The 21,724-nt window shown below is 40.8% G+C and overlaps 2 protein-coding genes and 1 long non-coding RNA gene across 4 annotated transcripts; 2 read left to right on the forward strand and 1 right to left on the reverse strand.

The window, feature by feature from the left end:
* Positions 1–1,087: 1,087 nt before the first annotated feature.
* On the forward strand, positions 1,088–9,909 carry pou6f1 (POU class 6 homeobox 1). 2 transcript variants are annotated; one of them, XM_041945681.1, is made up of 11 exons: positions 1,088–1,380; positions 2,079–2,171; positions 3,151–3,340; positions 3,493–3,629; positions 4,130–4,355; positions 4,828–5,087; positions 5,205–5,333; positions 6,056–6,289; positions 6,379–6,514; positions 6,598–6,766; positions 7,563–9,909. In XM_041945681.1, exons 2-11 carry the CDS (start codon positions 2,118–2,120, stop codon positions 7,906–7,908), a joined length of 1,881 nt encoding a protein of 626 aa, XP_041801615.1. In that variant the 5' UTR covers positions 1,088–1,380; positions 2,079–2,117; the 3' UTR covers positions 7,909–9,909. The 2 variants fall into 2 exon arrangements, with proteins under 2 accessions (XP_041801615.1, XP_041801614.1); XM_041945680.1 differs by lacking the exons at positions 1,088–1,380; positions 2,079–2,171 and adding an exon at positions 2,604–2,766.
* LOC121612652 lies at positions 6,139–10,865 on the reverse strand. The gene is made up of 3 exons (XR_006007160.1): positions 10,642–10,865; positions 6,365–6,476; positions 6,139–6,278 (listed from the first exon to the last, which is right to left on the reverse strand). It is a non-coding gene; the product is annotated as an uncharacterized LOC121612652 (long non-coding RNA).
* On the forward strand, positions 10,137–21,577 carry tfcp2 (transcription factor CP2). The gene is made up of 16 exons (XM_041945682.1): positions 10,137–10,448; positions 10,798–10,988; positions 12,311–12,462; positions 12,951–13,027; positions 13,136–13,241; positions 13,514–13,620; positions 13,921–14,073; positions 14,389–14,499; positions 15,824–15,912; positions 16,075–16,123; positions 17,420–17,513; positions 18,460–18,550; positions 18,667–18,773; positions 19,842–19,984; positions 20,137–20,188; positions 20,311–21,577. Exons 2-16 carry the CDS (start codon positions 10,867–10,869, stop codon positions 20,346–20,348), a joined length of 1,491 nt encoding a protein of 496 aa, XP_041801616.1. The 5' UTR covers positions 10,137–10,448; positions 10,798–10,866; the 3' UTR covers positions 20,349–21,577.
* The last annotated feature ends 147 nt before the right edge of the window (positions 21,578–21,724 follow it).

The raw sequence follows: 21,724 nt of genomic DNA on the forward strand, positions 1-21,724 counted from the left end.
GCTAGCTAGATCAACAAACATATACAGTAGATAGATAGATATATAGATAGATATAACAAGCAGCTAAGTGAAATTCAGCTATAACTAATTTTATTATTTACACCTGTGTGTTTTCTTCTACGGTTGTCTTTTAATTTATTCATATTGTTTTATTGTGATAATATCCAACAACAATAGAAAACAAGAGCTTTCCAGCAATGCCAGTGACATCCTGCAGTACAATTCAGATGACAAAAAATCAATCCTGTGGTTGCAGAAAATGATGGTCAAGGTATGATTACCCTATTAGTACTGTTGTCACAAGTCTGGTTACGGTTCAAATATACACACAGTAAAGAAAGTGCACTGTTCAAATTGGAGAATTCAACATTGACAGAATAAATCACTTAAGTTAGCAAGTCAAAGAACAGAAAACAGAAAAGGGGAAAAAAGAGCATTATTATTTACATTGGGATACACACTGTTTTTATACTTGTTCGTCTAAATGGAACCTGAAACTGTCAGACACTCATTACATATGCTGCAGGTGTACCCAGATGCCGTAGGATTCATTATGGCAGAAACAGACTTATGTACAGTATAATAAAGATTTGAGAGGGCTATATACTGTTCAACTTCTAAATATTTACAGTTTTCAAAATAGTAAGACAGTGCAGTTAAAAAAAACTAGCTGGAGAGAATGTATGTATTTATGTAAACAGGCCACAATAACAATAACAATAACCGTTTTTAGGGCTATTTTACACAGCTGTCAAACAAAAACAAAAACAGAGCTGGACCACAAAACAGCTGAACTGTAGTTCTACAAACACAACAAGAGCACTTGGCTTTGTGGAATCCACATGTTCGTGCTCATCCACAGACGGTGTCAGCCCGGTTGTAGTTTAAAAACACCGTCGGTGGGTAAAGAGCAGTATCAGACAGCTGTTTGACGGATGACTCCGCTGTGCCGACCCGTCGTGCTGCTCGGCTCTGAGCAGAGGCGCTTCCCCTTTAAGAGAGCCATGGCACCTCTCAAGTCGAGGCAGACATTTTTCAATGCAAGATTTTTTCTTGCATAAATTATGTTCATGACGTAGTGCAAAAGGCCAATTTTGTGGCAATTTTCTCCGACTTTGCGGCTCAAACGGGATTTTATGGGGCACGTCAAGGATTTTTGATGGTCTGAACTGTTGCAGAAAGGGCATCGTCATTAAATATTAAGAGAGAGGAGATCCTAACATTGCAGCCCTCCTTATCAATGCAAATACCTCTTTTGTGTGCAGTCACAGCGCCTGTCTGGGAGCTGAGATGAATTTTTAATTATGTGTGACTGAAACTAACTGTGACAAGGACCTTTATAAGAGCGAGGGATTACAGAAAATAAGCTGCATTTAAGCGGTAAGTTGGATATAATAACCGGAGTCTGTTCGAGCCTGCTCTTCGCGCACAGCAGCGAAATGGCGAGAGGAAATGAGTTTTGGTTAATATGCAATGTTCGTAATTAGCATAATTTATATATTTATGATAAAGAGAGGGAAATACATAATATTCGGTCTCTAGGCACGGGTCGAGATGATTTCTGTCGCCCGTACTTGGTGGTTAGTGCTTGTGTTCAAAAGTGGCCGACGCGGCGAGACTTTTATTGGCCAGGATGGGGGTGGGGAGCCCATCAACACCCGCTGAAGTTTTGACAGATCCTCATTTCTAACGGGGCATTGCAGTAGGAAATGCACCATCTTGAATCTCGTCTTGATCCGTGATGGATTTGTAAGCACTTCGTGTCCCCGATCAGCGTGTTTCATCACGTTTTCTGCAGCAGAAGTGCAACACAGTATGGCCTGTTTATAGGCCCCTCCAAATAGTCTGGTCCTGCAATGACAGAAATAGCCATGAATAAAAAAAAATAGTCCTCTGCATGTGTTTTAACCGGCATTTGCCCCCAAAGTGCAGATCCTATGCACTAACATGGGTCACCATCATGACACTTGATATCTGTTTTTATTCCTGAAATTGCAGCAAGACAGATTAGAAGGAGTGGATTAAGTTGTTAGACACTAAATCCAGAAGGTTTCTTTAATCAGTGTTTGTTTGCTCAGGATGCCAGGAAGAGCGTGACTGTGGTGGTGCAGCGAGCCATGAACTCCCAGGATCTCCCTGCCAAAGATGCCCCACTCACTGTCAACGAGCAGGTAACGCTCACCTGTCTGCTCAAGCACAGTGAAAGGGCTCTTCCTCCCACTCTAACCCCACTGAGCCTAACCAAACCCTGATAACTTACGTTGTCGTCATGTTCCTTGCCCCCGTCACCCTCCATGTGCCAACATACCACGTCATAACGGAATGATTAACGTCCACGCAAGCTCATTGAGACCAGGACCCACTTTTGTGTTTTATCACCTAATAATACCTGCTGCTCTTTGCTTGTGAGGGTTACCGTTCTTTAAACTTGCCATGCTTAATAATGAACTGTGGTTTTTCCCTCTATAGTAACATTCAGTGTCAGCAAACAAAAGCAATGCTCTTCGCGGATGTATTCGGGGGGGGGGCTTGAAGAAAGCATTGCTTGAGCTGCTTGTTGGCTGATGCTCTGATCATTGTTTTGGTGTACTCATGCTCTTTTCATTTGTGTCTCTTTCTTTTTGGTGTTGTTTTGTTTTGGGTCATTGTGTCCCTAACATGTGCTCGGCTTCTCTGTTCTCCTTAGCCATTCACTGTCTGACTGCAGAAGTCTTTTTTCAGCCATTTAAATCCTGCACTTTGAAATTCCCTGCCAAAGACAACCAGGTATGCATCCTCCTCTATCTTCCTGCCTTGTCTCTCTGCACCTTGTCCTCCAGCCCAGGTTGTCTCGCTGCGTCTCCTCTAGGTCTTTCATTATTGCATACCATGAATCATCAGTTGAGTCAAAATCAAATTCACTACAAATAGTTAAAAGGGGAATTGAGAAAAACAAAATTTAGCTTTTGGGTATTTCTCTTGGCTCTCAGATGCTAGCTCAAATGAGACTTGTACCATATTAAACTGTTTTATTTACTGAAGCGCTTCACAAATTACTAAAACAATTATGACTAATTTATCTACAAAACCTTGAACAAAAGAAGCAGAATAGAGTAGGCAGTTCCTTCAGTGTTTGAGTCATCCTAGCCTCTGCTCCTAATTGCTGTGCAGGTCATTGTGATGTCTGGCCATGAGACTATTCGTGTGCTGGAGGTCGAGGTCGATGCGTCTCTGCCATCGTCAGTGCCTGATGGGAAGGGCGAAGGCAAAGCTGAGGAGGGGGTGACTCAGCCTGCAGAGCAACCTGAGGTTGGCAGCACGCAGGAAGGCCTCACTTTGCCCCAGAGCACTGGGGGAGTAGGTAAATCATGGTCATGCTAGATAATGATGGATGGAATTAGCAGATGACTTCTAATTCAGACATACGTGACACAGTTGGACTGAAGTGTTCATAACAGCTGTGGAAAACACTTCAAATGTCAGTAAGAATCAACCCTGGCTGTGCTCCTGCAGTGCTGGGCGAGCAGCAGGTGGTGTCTGTGGAGGCTCCTGCTCCTGCTGTCCAAACGCTGACTCCTGCTGTTCCCGTCAGTGTGTCCCTGCCGCAGCCCCAGGCCGCCATGCCCATCACTGTCCAAGGCTGTCCACAGGTACGATTGTGAACTTTCCACATTCGTCTTATGGCGTTAGAGAAATAATGCTGTCGTCAATAATTTGGCTGTCTCAGTGTTTCATGACCTAAAATCGGGGACAGAAACCTGCAGGAGCTTAAGGTGCATTGGACTTGAAAGTGCAGGAAATGTTAGTGAAAACTAAAATGAGGGGGTCCAAAAAAGACCCTGCGTTTCACATTGCTCACATATATCCAATATTCATGTATCAGAGGGATGATGCAACATTTCCAGCAACTGGAGAAAGTTCAGACCATACTACAGCAACAAAACAAACAAACATCAAATCTGGTATAAAAAAAATAAAAAACAATTTAGCATTTGAGTACACATACAATAAAAAATGTATCACTGTTTAGTTCAGTGAAATTGCCCAATGATGAAATAAATTAGGTGAAACATAATCAGAGAAAACATTACTCTGTTCTTCCCAGTCATGAATATTAATGGTGAGCAAATCTTTTACCATGCTGCATTAGGTGCTGACCCAGGAAAGTTTGGCCACTCTGATGACCGGTATGATGGCCCAGACAGGATCCCTGGGGCAGCCCGTGCTCATCCCCCTCAGTATGGCCGGCTCCATCGGTGGCCAGGGTGGTCTGGCTGTCCTCACCTTGCCTACCACCAATGTAGCCACTCTCCCTGCGTTTGCAGCAGCTAACGCGGCTGGAAACCTCCTCAAACTGCCCTTTGCTGGACTCCAAGGTAAAACACAAACTGTCTCTTTATGTGTGCTCTCATATCCAGATTTTGGCTCGATCACAGCAGACACCTGACTTCAAAATTGCCATCTTTAACGGTGACAATATCAAATTATTTTCTGATCAGCCCCAATAGCGGCGTGGCTCTAGAAATGTTGGTTGGTCAGTCCAACGCTGGCCCACGCTGAAATGTCTCAACAACTATTTGATGGACCTTTCCTTTAGCACCACCATTAGGTTGACATTTGTGGGTTAAAGAGAAATGTCTCAACCATAGACAGTATAAGTATGTAGCGTGGTAGCATTGTCATTGTGAGCTGGTTAGCATGCTGACTGTAGCATTTAATTCAAAGCACCATGTGCCTAAATGCAGCCTCACAGAGCTGCTAGTGTTGCTCTGTTGAAATGTTTGCTTTCTCACAGTGAGTAACTTCATTACAGAACAATAACAAGTTGCGTGCTATGTTTCTACTCAGCTGCGACAGTCCTGAACTCAGTCCAGCCCCAGCTGCACACAAATGCACAGACGATGTTCCAGCCTCACGCAGCGTCCATACAGCCAGTGCAGGCTGCTGTGCAGCAGGTGACGTCTCAGCCAACACAGGTGACCAACGCACCGGTCTCCGCCGCTCAGATGGCGGCGGCCCAGGCGACCTCGGCCACCACCACTGTTTCTCAGTCCAACATATCTGTAGCAGCTCTCCAGACTGCAGGACTCTCCATCAATCCTGCCATCGTAAGAATGCTGCCGCAAGAATTTATGCCTGTTCATACTTTCTGTACTATTTATATCATGTCAGTCATGCGATTTAGTTTCCTGCGCTATTCACAGTTGTTGTGATTTTCTGCTCAGATCAGTGCTGCTTCCTTGGGAGCTCAGCCCCAGTTTCTCAGTTCCCTCACCTCCACTCCCATCATCACCAGTGCCATGTCCAACATGGCTGGCATCACCAGCCAGATCATCACAAATGCCCAGGGACAGGTGGGTGCCATAAGCTGCTGCTCAGCTTTTTTATGTTACATTAGATTCATTTGGATTTTCTTTGAATCTCTGTCTTGTGCACACACCTCCTCTCGCTCTACTTTGCACCTTTAGCTAAGGGGAAAATGACTTAAATATGAGGATCTGTAAAAAAAACAAACAAAACAAACATCTTTGCCTTTCTTGTAGTTATTAGCCAGAAAAAATAAAGACTCAGAGGCATAAAAGATTTCAAAACAACATGAGGAAGGTGTAAGAACAACTAATTTATATAGCATGCGTAGTCCCATTGAGGCCTTTTGCAAGTATTGATATTGATGCATATTTATTTGTTATCAGACCCTGTCCAAGGACAATAAGAGTGTTTTTGGGTTGCACTTCAGTTTTGGGAATAAAAGCTCCAGCATCACTCAGCACTGTTATTTCAAGTCAGTGGAGCATACAAACAATTTCTGTGATGACTGATTTGTCCTCTCAAACAGCTCCAGTGCTCAATCTCACCATTAGCGCACCTCATTGGAGTTAGTAATGTAGTGTTTAATCCTGGAAAACATGATTTTATTCCGAGTGAATTTGCTAATAGGACGAATTTATTTCCCAGAAGCAAAACCACTGCCGTGACAGGTTCTCAGTGTGTTTGGTAAATATTTACAATAAAATATCACAGAGGATTAAATTCAATTATTCCTGTTTATTTCTCTCAATGTAAAAAATATTTACAGGTCATAGGAACCCTCCCGCTGTTGGTTAACCCAGCCTCTCTGGCTGGAGGGGCTGCGACACCCACCCTCCCCCTGCAGGGTCTCCAGGTCCAGACCGTCACCCCACAGCTGCTTCTCAACACCCAGGGCCAGATCATTGCCACAGTAGGGAACGGACCTGCAGCTGTTGCAACTTCTGCTGCGGTTCTGCCCAAAGCCACAGCTCCTCCAACGCTCACCAAACCTAACACACAGGTAGACAGAAAACATCTGTCTGAATTTCGTTTTTTAGGTCAGAGAGGACTAAATATCTCTAAGAATATTGTTTACTTGTTCCCTCCCAGGCTTTGGTTACAACTGCCACTCAGTCACCAGTTGTTATCGCCCCGCAGCCGTCTGTACTGAAGACCGCCACCACGCTCTCTTCCACAGTACCCATCACCTGTGGAGACATAGCAAAAGTGGGCCAGCTTGTCAGCAGTATGTACACCTGCTCCTCCTATCTAAACATAGATCCATTTTAAGTAGGTAGATATTTTTAACCAGATTCCTCACATTTGTAGAACCCCAGCAGGTAGTCAGCAGCGAGGAAGGCATTAATCTGGAGGAAATTCGGGAGTTTGCCAAGAATTTCAAGATCCGTCGGCTGTCCTTGGGGCTTACTCAGACACAAGTGGGGCAGGCCCTAACTGCAACCGAGGGTCCGGCCTACAGCCAGTCTGCTATTTGCAGGTAAATGACTCCTCTGTTCTTGTTGCACTGCGGGTGGAAGCTTTCTTCAGTTATGTTTTGAAAACAAACAAATTTATTTCTCCTCATAAAGCATCTGTGAGTCATCAATGACAGGGTGTATACGGTGCATTTTGTATGTGCATACACTGACCTAGTTTGCATGCACACAATTTAAAATTCTGATACTATTAAAACATGAATGTAGTTGAGAATATCTATGCAAACATCTTCTCATCTGCTCGCATCACGTTTGTGCAGTCATTTTCATTACTTCGGCTCCATTCTATATTAAAAATATGTAAATCTGTTAGTATGAATTGTAAAAATAGTTATCATTAACATTGTTTATTTCCTACAAATCTAAAAGATTTTGATGGATTTTTTTTGACATTTTGGGAAATCTGCTAAGCTAACCAGTTCCTGTCTGTAGCTTCATACCTGTCTTATAGAATAGGGAGCCAGACAGAATCAATCTTCTAATCTAACTATCAGAAAGAAAGCCAGTAAGCATATTTCCCAAGATGTTAAAGCACACCTGTTACAAAAATAACATTTTTAAGAACTGTCCATATGGTTCATGATCTTAAAGAGGCATTTTGATATGAAGAGCGAGTCAACATTGTATCGAGGCAAATAAGTAAATTTGTCAATGGGCTGGTTAAAGCTTGGTGGCTACTACCTAAAATATGTAAGTTACTGTCCTGCAAATGTGGATTCACAGGGACGAAGGTGCGATGTTGGTCTAAGAATGTGTGTTGTCATGAAATAGTTCAGACTGAACTTTCTTGTACCGCAGGTTCGAAAAGCTGGATATCACCCCCAAGAGTGCTCAGAAGCTGAAACCGGTGTTGGAGAAGTGGCTGGCTGAGGCCGAGCACTGGAACCAGAAGGGCCAGCAGAATCTGATGGAGTTCGTTGGAGGTGAACCGTCAAAAAAACGCAAGCGACGCACTAGTTTCACACCGCAGGCAATAGAAGTTCTTAACTCCTACTTTGAGAAGAATGCGTTGCCCACGGGCCAAGAGATTACAGAAATTGCAAGAGAGCTAAACTATGACCGAGAGGTTGTGCGCGTGTGGTTCTGCAACCGGCGACAGACGTTGAAAAACACAAGCAAAATCAACGTCTTCCAGGTTCAGTAGCGGCATCCTGGGAGGGTTCGCCACTGATCTGTTGTCTCAAATAAGTTTGAAGGATTATGAACTTTTTGAGGAAATGAAGGAAATGTAATGCAAGTGTTATGAAAGAGTACTAAAAATGAGTAATTGTATTTTAAGGCTGTACATGTGTACGCTACTTCTGTGTGGTGGGTACTAAGTCAAACTGCATGGTCCTTTTATCATATACAGTGAAAATAATACAGTGATAATAACATGTAATATTTAAAAACGTTTGAACTTTTATACAAGTGGTTTTATAGGATATCCCTCTGAATTATACGAAGTGGCAGTGCATTGAGTCACATTGATTTTAGTCACATAATTGTCACTTTGGCACAATGGCTGACATTACTCTGATATTTGAATTACATGCTTTTGCCATCATGGATAGTATTAAAATTCCAGCTGCTTGTGTGTTTTATATTCATGTAGTATCTGTACTGCGTGAGCAGCTTTGAAAACATAAATAAGATACTGACAGATGCAAGATGATCCAAGACAAGAAGGCCTATAACCTTATTTTCATCAGAGTCAGTTGTCTAAGAAACGTCAAAAATTACTTGGGTTTTCTATGGACTCCTGACTGCAACAACTTTTGGGACAATCATCGTTTTGATATTTCTTATTGATAATCACAAAGATGAGCTTAAAATCATTTCCTCTTGTATGGTTTCAAAATTTCATTCTGCGGTGTGAAATGTGTCGCACTGTTCGGTGTCCATAGACGGTAATTTCTGATGTTCCATGGACAACAGGTTCTCATCAAAATAAGCTGCAGCCTCAGTCACTGCCCGTGATGCCACAACCATAAACTTATTTTTGTTTTTTTGTTTGTTTTTTTTGTAAAGTTTTGATTTGTGAGTTACTGATGGTGCAAAAACACATACTGAATGTCTGAGTGACGTGTGAATTCTGTTTGTACACTTTCTGTTTAATGTCCTTATAATACTCTGAGAGTATTTTGTTTTTCCTCTTCATTCACTGTTGTGACTGTTCCCTCAGTGGCAATGCCTCTGCTGCATTTCTCATTTCAAGTAAGAGAGAGTATATTTGCATATAGGATCTTAATTGGCCTTTTATGAAGTCAACTTTAAAAAGTCTCACGTTGCCAAGAAACATTAGCGCCAGATTTTTTTAGATAGTTTTACTAAGCCTAATATCAATCAAATTGATTTATGGAGTTAAAAAAAAAATGAATTAACTGTTCGGTCAAGGACTGGGTTTTGTGGTTTAATGTGTTATGACTTTGAATCTGAATGAATTAGAAGATTGTTTGCATGTGCAGTATGAAGTTATTTTCTGTAGGAACAAGACGGTTTTCTTTATCTTTGCCAATTCTCCAAGAATTCTTTGCACTTTAGTAGAAGCAGGGAAAGTAAAAGGGTTGTGAATGGTTTATGTACAGTGCAAGGTTTCAGTGATGTATGTGAGAGAATTTCATTTCTGCATTTTAATGCTCTTGAACAGCAAGAGGCTTTGCTTTACAAAATGTAGCAGTACTGGCAAAATTGCAATCATCAACTTGACAAGCAACATCATTAAGATTAATGTACTTTTTATGCAGATGAAATGTATAATACTGCAGATTAAATAGGAACTCGGATATGCATTAATCACATTCTTTGAGTTTGTGAATTATATGACGCATTTTATTGTTCACCTCATATTTGCCTTTTGAATAACAGTAGGCCTATATTTCAGTGGACATAGAGTATACCTAACCATAAAAGTTAATATTATTGCAAAGTTCTTGCTTTAACACGTGTTTTACCTTCACAGTATGTTCAGTATGGGAAGACACGATATAATATTGTTTAATATACTAAGTTATCAGTAGAGAAAAGAAGAGCTAAATTATAATTACAAGATATTAGCTATTAATCATTTTACTCTGCAAAGCACACAAAAAGTTCACATCTTTGCAAGATAAGGGAAAAACAAAAGTTGGATGCTCTTTGTCACTTTCTGTCAGATGAATCAAATAAATCCTGTCTTTATTAATCACTCATTGTTGTGTGTTCATATATTTACAACCGTTGCATTGGCTGTAGTTGATAGGGGCCACTGAGCTGAGAGATTGAAAAGTAAAATGTCGCATTTAAAAGGCAGTAAACCTCCTCAACCCTTAGTTTTATCGGTGGGTGGCGGTAATGAGCCTCAACGTTCCGTGCTAGTACTGTGAAGTAGCACGAAGAAGAAGACAACCGGAAATGACGGCAGCTGCTTTTCCTAACGAAGCTAGATAAACAAACAAAAGCAAGACATTATATTACATATATGTAGGAGTCTTGGACAATTTTGATGTGTTTCTATGTATAGATATGTCTATCAGGAACTATTTATTCCCGTGAATCCCCTATAGCCGAGGCAAAGAAGGGCTAGCACTTGCTAAGTTAGCTGACAGGCTATGTAGCTTGTAGTGGTTAGCACGACATGTTTATTTTAGTGCTGAAGCGAAGGAGCGCGACATGATGGCATGACACTGTTGCAGTGCTAGCGAGTAGCTACACTTTCACGTAAAGGTACGCAATTTGTTTTTGAATCGATTATGTTATCCAACCAAATAGCCAGTAAATGCAAAGAAATTTAATGGCTTAACACAAGTTGTTTTCGTGTTTGTGCATCAGTGCATGGTTGCATAAAACGTCTGTATAGACGACCGTTAACGTTCCCGTCAGAAGATATGCATTTTCAGAAGGATAACCTGTTACTGACCTTTAATTACTCAAACTGTTAATATCTTGTGTCTTGTTTTTGTTGTGTCCCTCGATGAAACCTGTTAATGTTGCCTTATTTTCACGCTCTCAAAGTTGGAGCCACATTTGACAATGACAAACTTCTTATGTCACTTTCTCCACTAAAAATTGGAAGGTTGCGGGAAACAGGTGAAACTGAAGTTTTAACCGGAACTGCACTCCGTAAGATCTCCACATCGTCACGATGGCGTGGGCTCTGAAGTTGCCTCTCACGGATGAAGTGATCGAGTCCGGACTGGTCCAGGACTTTGATGCTAGTCTCTCGGGCATTGGTCAGGAGCTTGGCGCTGGGGCATATAGCATGAGGTACTGTATGAGTTTTGGACGGATTGAGCCCTCTGCTAAGTAAACTGTATACACATTGATATTGACCAAAACATGTCATCTGATTTGTGACTTTTCTGAATACAGTCCAGACGTGTTCAGTATTCATAAACAATGTTTTTCTTTTATTTGGAGGCTTAGTAATTGATGTCTTGGTCTTAACAGTGACAGCCACCCTTAATGTGTCGCCTCCTTCAGTTGTCACTATTCTTAAATTAGTGAAACTCTATCAGCTACTGATCTTAAATGTCAGCAGTGTGTGTTGTCACTTGATCTAGAGCTTAGAAAGTGTATTTTTATGACTGTTGAAGTTGTTTCGAGGTTTGTTTTTCATATTTTTTTCAAAATCCGCTCTCAAAATAACTTGCACATGTTTTTAGAATGTGAGCTCTTTTAGGTGGAATAGATTAGAGATTCTATATGAATATAGGTCTTTTTAAGATAAGGGATCAAGCTTTTCTGTCGAATCAAATCTGTTTTACTCTGTCCAGTGTTTCATGTTTTGTCTCAGCAATGCTTTGCATCCACATCAGTGTGCAGTTTCAGCAGAGAAATCGCTTCACACTTTCGAATGAATATGTGAAGTCCTGCACCGAGAGATAGCAGAAGGGCAAATTAATCACCAAATGCAGATGAATTGCAAAGCAGGGACTATCAAATGAACAATACTCTTTGATGAAATTTGAACAGGGCATTAGACTTATCCTATCAATATGCAGCATATCCCTTATACATTAATGTGAATATATCTGCACACAGTACTGTGTCCTTTTCATATGGTGAGGTTAAAAGTCCAGATGGATATTTATGATGTTTGTGCTCAGTTTTCATGATGGAAATTTATTTGAAATCCATTTAGCTTTTGCTGACTCATGCACTTTGCGTTGCTGGAGAAAGATCCTTCTTTTCGTGCCCTGTTCTGACTGGTTAAGTGCACTGTTAAATGACACTGCACAAGCTGCAAAGTGCCCACTTGTCCTGAAATTCCTTTGTTGAGAAGAGCAGTGAGATCCTGAGTGGATACCTTGGTATTTATTATTGTTGCCTCCGTTTTAATTACTGAACTGCAAAGCTGACAAACACAGTAACCCACCATTCGAGTGATCACAGGTAGTGTTACACTCTGTGTTTGACTTCACATAATTTTTATCATGAGTTTGAAAGTAATCATTTTATAACAGATATAAATATAATCTTTCTGTAGGGTTGTTTTATGAAAAGGAAACTGTGAGTGTCTCACACAGTGAGGTAATCAGGCTTTGGCATCTTACTAACAGCGTTATTCTTTTGTCTCTATTCTCCAGCGATGTACTTGCCCTCCCCATCTTCAAGCAGGAGGAGTCCAATCTGCCTCCAGACAGCGACAACAAGATCCTTCCTTTTCAATATGTTCTCTGTGCAGCTACCTCGCCTGCCGTTAAACTGCATGATGAAACACTCACCTACCTCAACCAAGGTCGGGATCCCAGCCACAGTGCTTTTCAGCTTTGTGTCAATTTGCCTACATCTAAGAGCACTAATTCAAAAGCCGCTGAAGGCAAATTCATTTGCCTTTGATCTAGTTATTCTAGATATTTCATTGCCTGAATGACTGTAAATCTTCATTGAACAATTTAATGATATTTGAAAAAAAGGCGTGGTGGAAAAATCAATTTGGTAATATTGCAGTATGGTTTTTGGGGGTATGTTTTCGATACGCCAATACAGCGATACATTCAGCTCAGCCTGTCGTCTGCTTGAGTCAGTTTTGCCCTGGAGATGTGAAACACATTAAAGAGTATCTTTTTCTTTTCTGTTGCACAGATGTTGTGATGTATTGTGATTACAATTATGTGGTATTACAGAATTAGCTTCATAGTCATGCCATTGTTATCATTGGCAACATACTGTGTCGTGAGTTACTCTTGAGATCTTGACATTCACTATATACACTTGTCATTGCAGGCCAGTCCTATGAAATTAGAATGCTTGACAATCGGAAAATTGGGGAACTTCCGGAAATCACTGGTAAAATGGTGAAGGTAAGATTCTGACGTGTTCACACATACAGTCCATTATGTGTGCGTTAGCTCCAATAGCACTAACACCTGCATTAATTGCTTGCAAAAAGTAATTTCTCTGAATTTCAGAGCATCATTCGCGTGGTGTTTCATGACCGAAGACTTCAGTACACAGAGCACCAGCAGCTGGAAGGCTGGCGCTGGAACAGGCCCGGGGATCGCATCCTCGACCTGGGTGAGCACTGGATGCAAAATGGCTGCTTTGATGGCTCCAGGAGGTTCTGGTTCTTAAGTATTGGATTGGATTTGTGTGTGGAGAGAGTGTTGCTGTGCAGTGCAGCCTTGTATATTAACCATCCAGTAGTTTTGGAATGATTCACTTCAGGATATTGACTGTCAACTTGAACTATATAAACAAGGTTAAGATGTCGGTAGTGATGTTATTAAGAAGATGGTGTGCATTAAGAACTCTTTGATAACAGCCTGTTTTATATTGATCCATTTCAGATATCCCCATGTCCGTCGGCATAATCGACCCCAGGGCTAACCCTACTCAGCTTAACACAGTGGAGTTCCTTTGGGACCCATCAAAAAGAACCTCAGTTTTTATCCAGGTAGCATGACAGACAACACTGTTGTTTTACTTTCATTCATTTAAAGCAACGGCAGTAATCTGAGGCAGTTTTCAGCACTTTGGCATCATGGAGCTAAGCTTGTTAACATTCAGTGTACTCATCTATTGTGTTTGGCAAAATGGCAAGACAACTGAATGTCATTGTGTAGACAGTAATTACTAACACTGAAGTTCTGCTTTGATTTGTGTATTTAGCTATTTTTTATTTCACTGACCTAAGTTTTATGTAATGTCATCATTCCTGTATAGATTTCAGTTTTTATATTCCTTTACTATTTAGGTACACTGCATCAGCACGGAGTTCACCATGAGAAAGCATGGTGGGGAAAAGGGTGTACCTTTTCGCATCCAGATTGACACTTTTAAAGAGAATGAGAATGAAGAATACACAGAACACCTCCACTCTGCCTCCTGCCAGGTCAAAGTCTTCAAGGTGAGGGAATGAAAAGAAAAACTTATTGACTGCAAACATTTGTTCATATATGACCTCCACCTAAATGACCCTCACATGACCTGTTTGTATATAGACTTTTATTTATGTTGTCGGTCATTGGTGATCTTTTTCACAGACTAGTGTACATTACAGTTTTGACCATTCTTTACCTCTATTTGTTCATCGTTTGTTCTTGTTCTAAGCTGTATGCCTGTTCCTGTGCAGCTACACTGAGAGCAGTGGAAAAACTGGAGTCACATTCCTTGTATGTGCAGACATGTTTAGCCAATAATGCTGATTCTGATTCTGATTCAGCCTAAAGGTGCGGACAGAAAGCAGAAGACGGACAGGGAGAAGATGGAGAAGAGGGCGCCACAGGAAAAAGAGAAGTACCAGCCCTCCTATGAAACCACAATCCTGACAGAGGTTAGGATGTTACAGTATACCCTTGTTTTTCGCGGGGGTAACGTTCCAAAAAATCTGTGAAGTAGAAACCTTTAATTTTTTTTTTTTTTTTACAATTATTATACAATTAAATACTCTATTATACATTGAAAAGAAAGAACAAACCATTTTACAGGCTCAAGCATTTGTTTCACAAATAAAAGTACTTTAGAAACGTTTTTTTTTTAACAAATAACTTCTGTACTGTACTGTCAAATAATAATTTTAATCATCGATGTGAACAGAAGGCTTCAAATTGCGGAGATTAGCCCCGCCCACCGCGACCCGAGTAATTGGATTAAACGGGAGAAAATTAAAAATGATTATGAAAAAATACAAAGTAGAGTCGGACAAATAGTGACTCAGGTGTATTTCACTGCTCTTCAGACTGAGCCGCTGCATCCTGACTCCGCTCTGCAGTGTTTTCTTCTTTTGAAGAAAACACTGCAGAGTGGTCTTGTGTTTGTTCGGAAGAAGAACATAGTGATAGGCAAAACTCGAAATTACAAGAGAATTTGCACGTACGTAATGTAAATTTGGCAAGCTGTTTTACGTACGTGTACATATTAAACTGCAACGTTATTGACGCACAGGTAGAGAAGAAGCGGAGTGACTTTTTAGCCAATCAGAATGCAGAACACAATGCACGATGCAAATCCGTGAGGTAGCGAAACCGTGAAAAGTAAACTGCGTTATAGCGTGGGATCACTGTACTGACATTTCACAGGGATGAAAGATTAGATGAAGAGATGCATGATCATAATGAAACACATCCTTATTTAACCAAAAAGGTAAATGGCCTGGAAAAAGAACATTTGTGTAACTTCAACTTCAGGATGTGTAATTAAATCATTTATATTTTCGACTGATCTGATTATTCTGTGAAATGTCAAAAAATAGTGTAAAATGCTCATCACAGTTTTGAATAGACAAAGGTGATGTTTTGTCTGACCAATAGTTTTCACTTTACAATGATGACAGAAAAAAGCAGCAAATTCTCACGTTGAAAAGCTGCAACTAGAGGATGTTTGCCATATTTTCTTGAGAAACAACAAACGATCAAATAGCTGCCTACAGATTTCCTGTCTGTTGTCTATTTGATTAGCTTCATCAGCATCTCAGCTCAAATTCCAACAGATTATTTAAGACGAGGAAATAATATTTTACATGACACACGAACAGACTAAAGCACAAACAATGGGGATGAATGAAATTTATGGGAAAACCTGCAGCTTAACTGGTGGCAGCAGAAATGTGTTTGAGTTTATTCAGATGCCACAGTAACAATAGTGTTGCTCTTTTGCAGTGCTGTCCCTGGCCTGAGGTCACATATGTCAACAACTCTCCGTCTCCTGGCTTCAACAGCACGCACAACAGCTTCCCAGTTGCAGAAGGGTATGAGTGTTTTAATGATTTCTGCAAATCCTTCATGCATAATGATGCTTGAATTTAATTTAGCATAAAGTCCGGGTACTTACATGGTGTTAAGGTTCTTCTTAACATGGATCTCAGTGTTACTTCTGGGTTCTGACATGGTCAATTTTTCATCCTTTTTAGAAATGGATCACCAAACCACCAGCCTGAGCCTGTCGTTCAGGTAGCAGATGTAAGTACAAGTACAGTCTGGCTGTCTGGATTTACTGCCTGGCTACCTCACTGCCTCACTGCACCGGTTCATATTAATATTCACAAATGCAAAGCTGACATCTGGGTGTTAAACCTCTGCCCCCCAGTAGATTCTCATGAAATAAACAAAAATAAGACTAATCTGTCTCAAGGTGTGAATGAAAGCTTTTAACAGTGATCCCTCAGAAATACAAGGTCAACCCACATTGAACACATGACATCAGAACTCTTTTCTATGTATTACAGGGAACCATACAATGATTCAATGCTTCTATTATTTAACCTGGAAAGATGAGAATATTTCATGATGCATACATTCTACATTTGGGTAGATAGAAAGCTGACCCACTGAGAAGTGAAGGAAGGATGATGCAACCAGAGTATCATTAGATTAGTAGAGATTAATAAACCTCTGCTCAAGCATTGTTTTTCCCTCACTATGAATTGAAATGAGTTAACTCTATAAAGATTAAAGATTAAAAAGATTAAGATCAGAGAACCAGTTACTGTTTCACTAAGATTGGTCACAGCCAGTTAACAAGTTGATCCTGACAAATCTGTCATGCTCATTTCTGTATTTGAAATAGACTTTTTGGAATTGTTTTTTGGCTAACTGCAGCATATTGACTTCTGAAAAATCCTTACATTTAATTGTGTATTAAGCCAAGACCTTGTGTAAAAAAACTGTCTTTACTGACAACAGTTACACAAAGTGTTCCAGAGTCCATGTATTTATCTCTTTTATCCAATCATGTGCTCACAAAGTGGTGAAGCTCGCTCCATCCTCGCTTGTGAACCACTGAGCCTTTCCAGGATGCTCCTTTCATACCCAATCATGATACTATCACCTGTTACCAATCAACCTGTTTACCTGTGGAATGATCCAAACAGGTGTTTTTGGAGCGTTCCACAGCTTTCTCAGTCTTTTGTTGCTCCTGTCCCAACTTGTTTGAAACATGTTGCTGCACCAAATTCAGAATAAGCAGATATTTACAAAAATCAGTGAAACTGATGAGGTCAAACATTAAATATCTTGTCTTTGTATTGTTTTTAATACAAAGTATATTGAGTATATGTCAGAAAGGATTAGCAAATGATCACATTCTGTTTTATTTTACACAGCGTCCCAGCTTTTTTGGAATCAGGGTTGTACGGTACCCTGTAAACAAAGTCATTTATTTCACCTGACTTCTACGAGCTAACTCCGAGGTGCTCCTCGAGGTGTTTGCAGCTACGTGTTTCAATCTGGGCTCTGTTTTGTTTTTTTTCTCCTCAGAATTTGTTGCCCACAGCAACACCACAAGATGCACAACAGTGGCTTTTAAGAAACCGCTTCTCGCCCTTCTGTCGGCTCTTCACCAACTTCTCAGGTACATCGGCTCTTGAACACAGAACACTCATTCACGTCAGTGTCGTGTCACAAAAACAGTTTAACAGAAGCCGTGCACGCCTCTGGCCATTTGTAACATTTAACAGAGTAAAGAGCGAGAAATGTGAGTGGAAATCAGGCCCTTTCAAACATTCACCTCATTATGTAAATGCAGTGGCAATTTCACATGAGGGTCTCATGTTTGAATAAGCACCTTTTACATTAAAGTCACGACAGCTGTAACGTGTCTGTATCACTGTCAACATGACACAAGCCTCAGTCAAATGCCCTTTGTGTGTGCCTTTTACAGAGTTAAAAATTTAACTACCGTCTCATTCAGAATCAGATTAACACGCCATGAAACGCTGTGAATGAGCCGTTTGTGAAGTTGCTGTGGACGTTGTTCTCATGTCAGATCAGTCAGTCCCCTCACATTTGAACAAATACATTGATGATCAGACCTGCACCCCAGCACAATATATTTTAGAAATTCGATCCAACTGCATGGATGAATAAATGAATATTGAGGAAAACACGTTAGCATTACTGACTCAGGTTTTCATTAGACGGATGAAGCCAACAATGTGACACACTCCATGTGTGAAAAGGACTTCAAACAAGAAATCTGGTAGTGATTAGAGTATGCAGCGTAGCAGCGTGAGAAAATAGATCGAAAAAAAAAGGTTGTTGTTCTCTTGAGGACCAAGACCTGAACCCTGCATGGCACAAAGCATCTTCTTTAGCAAGACACAAGCCCCTCGGACTGAGGTCTGTAGCTGACCCTGTAGGGTGACCTAGATAAGTGAAAACACTGTTGCTTTACAGGTGTCTATGAAGTGTTACATTCTTTTTTTTAATAAAATAAAACTATGGGAGCCGCCCAAACAAAGTTGTTGTAGAGGGAAGGGTTTTACGCTCTTAAGCAAGGTCTTGTCTATGTGTACCAGGGGCAGACCTGTTGAAGCTGACCCGGGAGGATGTCATTCAGATCTGTGGGCCAGCTGATGGCATAAGACTCTTCAATGCACTGAAGGGACGGTGGGTCACCTTAAATTGTATAACCTCTTACAGCATGTCACATATCTAATGCATAAAGAACGGCTTCATGCATGTATGGACATTTGTTTTATTGTGTCTGCGGGTGCGGTTTGCAGGGTGGTTCGCCCGAGGCTGACCATCTACGTTTGCCAGGAGTCTCAGCAGACACGAGAGCAGCAAGTGAAACATGAAAACGGAGACGCTGCCGCCAACACTTTCTTTGGTCAGTGCGTGTTCATGGCTCACGTGTGTTTGTTATAGTGAAATGCAAAGATGAAACTTTGAATTCAGGGCAGGAGGCCTGAGAGTTGAGCAGCTCAGAGTCATTGATATTAACATCTCGATATTCTGGTGTTTGATAGCATCATACTATCAAACACTGGAATGACAGTCATTGGAATAAAAAACACTTATGTGTAAGTGGCTTTCCTCAAATACATAAAAAAGTCAATGTCTTTGCTGATATGCAGCTATTGCTTTAGCTTTTCTTCATGCTGCACTTCTTTTGACAAAGGGAACAGTGTTGTGATGATGACATTTAAAGTTCAGTGCTTTGGGAAACACTGCTTTGCTTTCTTCCTGAGAGTTAAGCGAGAACATAGATACCATTCTCACGTCTGTACGGTGAAGTTGAATTCTAGCAATAATTCCTGTAGTCCTGTTGGTGAGGTGTCAGGGTAACTGGTGGAGACTCCAGGAAGTCACTGCAGCCTGCCTGCCTCAGAAATAGTTTGTCAGCCTTGTGTAAAACAGCAACTTGGATGTTTTTACACTTTAAGATTAACAAACAAGATTTAACATGTTAATTAGTGAATCTAAGAGGTGCTGACTGGTAGATTTTTGTTACCCTTGGACAGGCTTTATGCTAAGCTAAGCTAACATGCTGCTGGTATTACCATACAGACATGACATGATGGTATGATGGTATCGAAAATGAGTTAACTTATTTCCCAAAATGTCAGACTATTCCTCCACGTTAGTTTGAATGTATGTCTCTGCACTGATCTTTTTACTCATCTTACTTGTGCTGCTAACCTGCTCATGAGTTCATGTCAAATTAGTTATTAGTGTAGCTTTTAAAGTAAAATGCATCACTTGCTGTCCACAAGAGGACAGTGACTTGTGTTGCATTTTTGTACAAAGTCAGTTTTCATACACAAAATACAGACATGCAGTATTTACAATAATTGTGTAATCATAACACATACTTAGACATTAGGGAGAGATATTTCTGTATAGAAATGACAAAAATGTATATATTTGTGACTTTGTACCTGCTTTTTTGCTGCAGTATATCACGCCATTTACCTGGAGGAGCTCACAGCTGCTGAGCTGACAGAGAAGATCGCTCAACTCTTCAACATCTCACCCAGACAGATAAATCAGATCTTTAAACAGGGTCCCACCGGCATCCATGTACTGGTCAGTGATGAGGTAAGAACATGTCTTTCTCCTGTTAACCCACTGCTCTCTGCCTTTCACAGTGACCGATGATACAAGAAAGGTGCAGAGCAGGTGTCATTACAGATGCTAACAGCTTGAGCTTGTTTCCCCCCTGCGTCTAACATCTACTCTCTTTTTAACAGATGATTCAGAACTTCCAGGATGAAGTATGTTTTGTATTGGACACGATGAAAGGTATTCAAGTGTGGCATAAATGATCTGTTTGTTGCTATATTTAACATAGAGCCTCGATGAACTTTATCATTGGAGGTTTATTTATAACACCCTCCCCTGCTATGTTTTCCTTTTCTTTCCAGATGACACAAATGACGGCTACCACATCATCTTGAAGTGAACCCTGAGCAGGAGACGTTGCTGTCTTCTTTAGACCCGATCCAGTCAGCCCCTCTAGAGCGTCATACTCCTCACCGTTCCTGGAATATGTGGAGATGCCCCAAGAAACCTCTTGAGGCCGTTAGGAGGAATATGTGACTGACTCACCCGGCCCTCTCCTCACTATACCTTACTGTCTTACTTTTGAGGGAGTGACTGTTCCCACGGTGAAGTAACAGTCTCCTTCTTGCCCTGCCATTGTGTCCCTTAAATGGTTGCATTTTCCTCTGTCGCTTATGTCTCATGAAAGAGGTTAGTGGCACTACAGCTGCTATCAGTGTGCATTTGTTAGCTGAGCATCTGGTGTGCCAAAGCTTGTTTGTCGTCTATTTAAAAAAGAAAAAAAAACAACCAAAAAATGGGGGGAAAAAAAGAAAGAAAAGAAATTAATGCGACAAAAACAAGAGATATTCGTTAGAAAAGCTACTTGAGTGTCAGTCTGCACTGCAGCATGATTTCTTGTCTTCATCCAAGGTTGCCTTACGGGCAAGAAACATGGTATAGATAACACGGTCACAGTCACATTGAAGAACCACAAGAGGCATCAAACTCAGCAATCAGGACATTCAGGGAAAGTGTTGGAATCCAGCTGTTCTCCCTAGCATCTGTGATTGCTTTGAAAGCCAACAATGTCAGTCTTTCGCTGGTTTGAACTGTTACATTTACCTTTTTCCAGACTCCCCAACACTGTATTGGTCCTTCTGGTTCACATAGAAAGCATAGTGGCACTTGTGGTTGTTACCGATGAATCCTGAACGATGATGAAACACTGTCTACATTAGCGATCGCAGTGGCAACACCAGCAAATTCTCTGGTCCACGTACCTGCTTCCTCTCCCTATCTGCTTTTTTTTTTTTTAAGCATTTCGTTATGTAATTTTGTCATTTCATAATTTTTAGCCATCTCCCAACATAAATTGTACATAGTTCATAATTTTAAAACGTTTTCACAAGTAATTGTGTGTTACTTTTGCTAATTTTTTTTTTAACATACTTGCGTCGTCATTGTTTTTGGATGTTACCACTTTCAGATACTAATACATGTAACGAGCTGTTGGCCACACCAGAGCTGCATGTGAAGACATATGGTTAGTTTGTGTTGAGTCCATTGTACTGCTTACATGAAACTGACAGCTTGACATTGTTAGATGTCCATCTTTGCCCCCATCTCATCAGCATTATTAAAGTACTTACCCATGTACTGGTTGCCATCTGTCGTCTGTCTCCTTATGATCTGTGCAAAAATGGAAGCAGTGTGTTTGTAACGATACCCTAAATGTACTGGAGCATCTCGGAAAATGTCGAAAAGTGACAAATCATTTTATTCCAGTTATCAAAC

Source organism: Chelmon rostratus, chromosome 10 (assembly GCF_017976325.1).
Source record: "Chelmon rostratus isolate fCheRos1 chromosome 10, fCheRos1.pri, whole genome shotgun sequence".
NCBI lineage: Eukaryota > Metazoa > Chordata > Actinopteri > Chaetodontiformes > Chaetodontidae > Chelmon > Chelmon rostratus.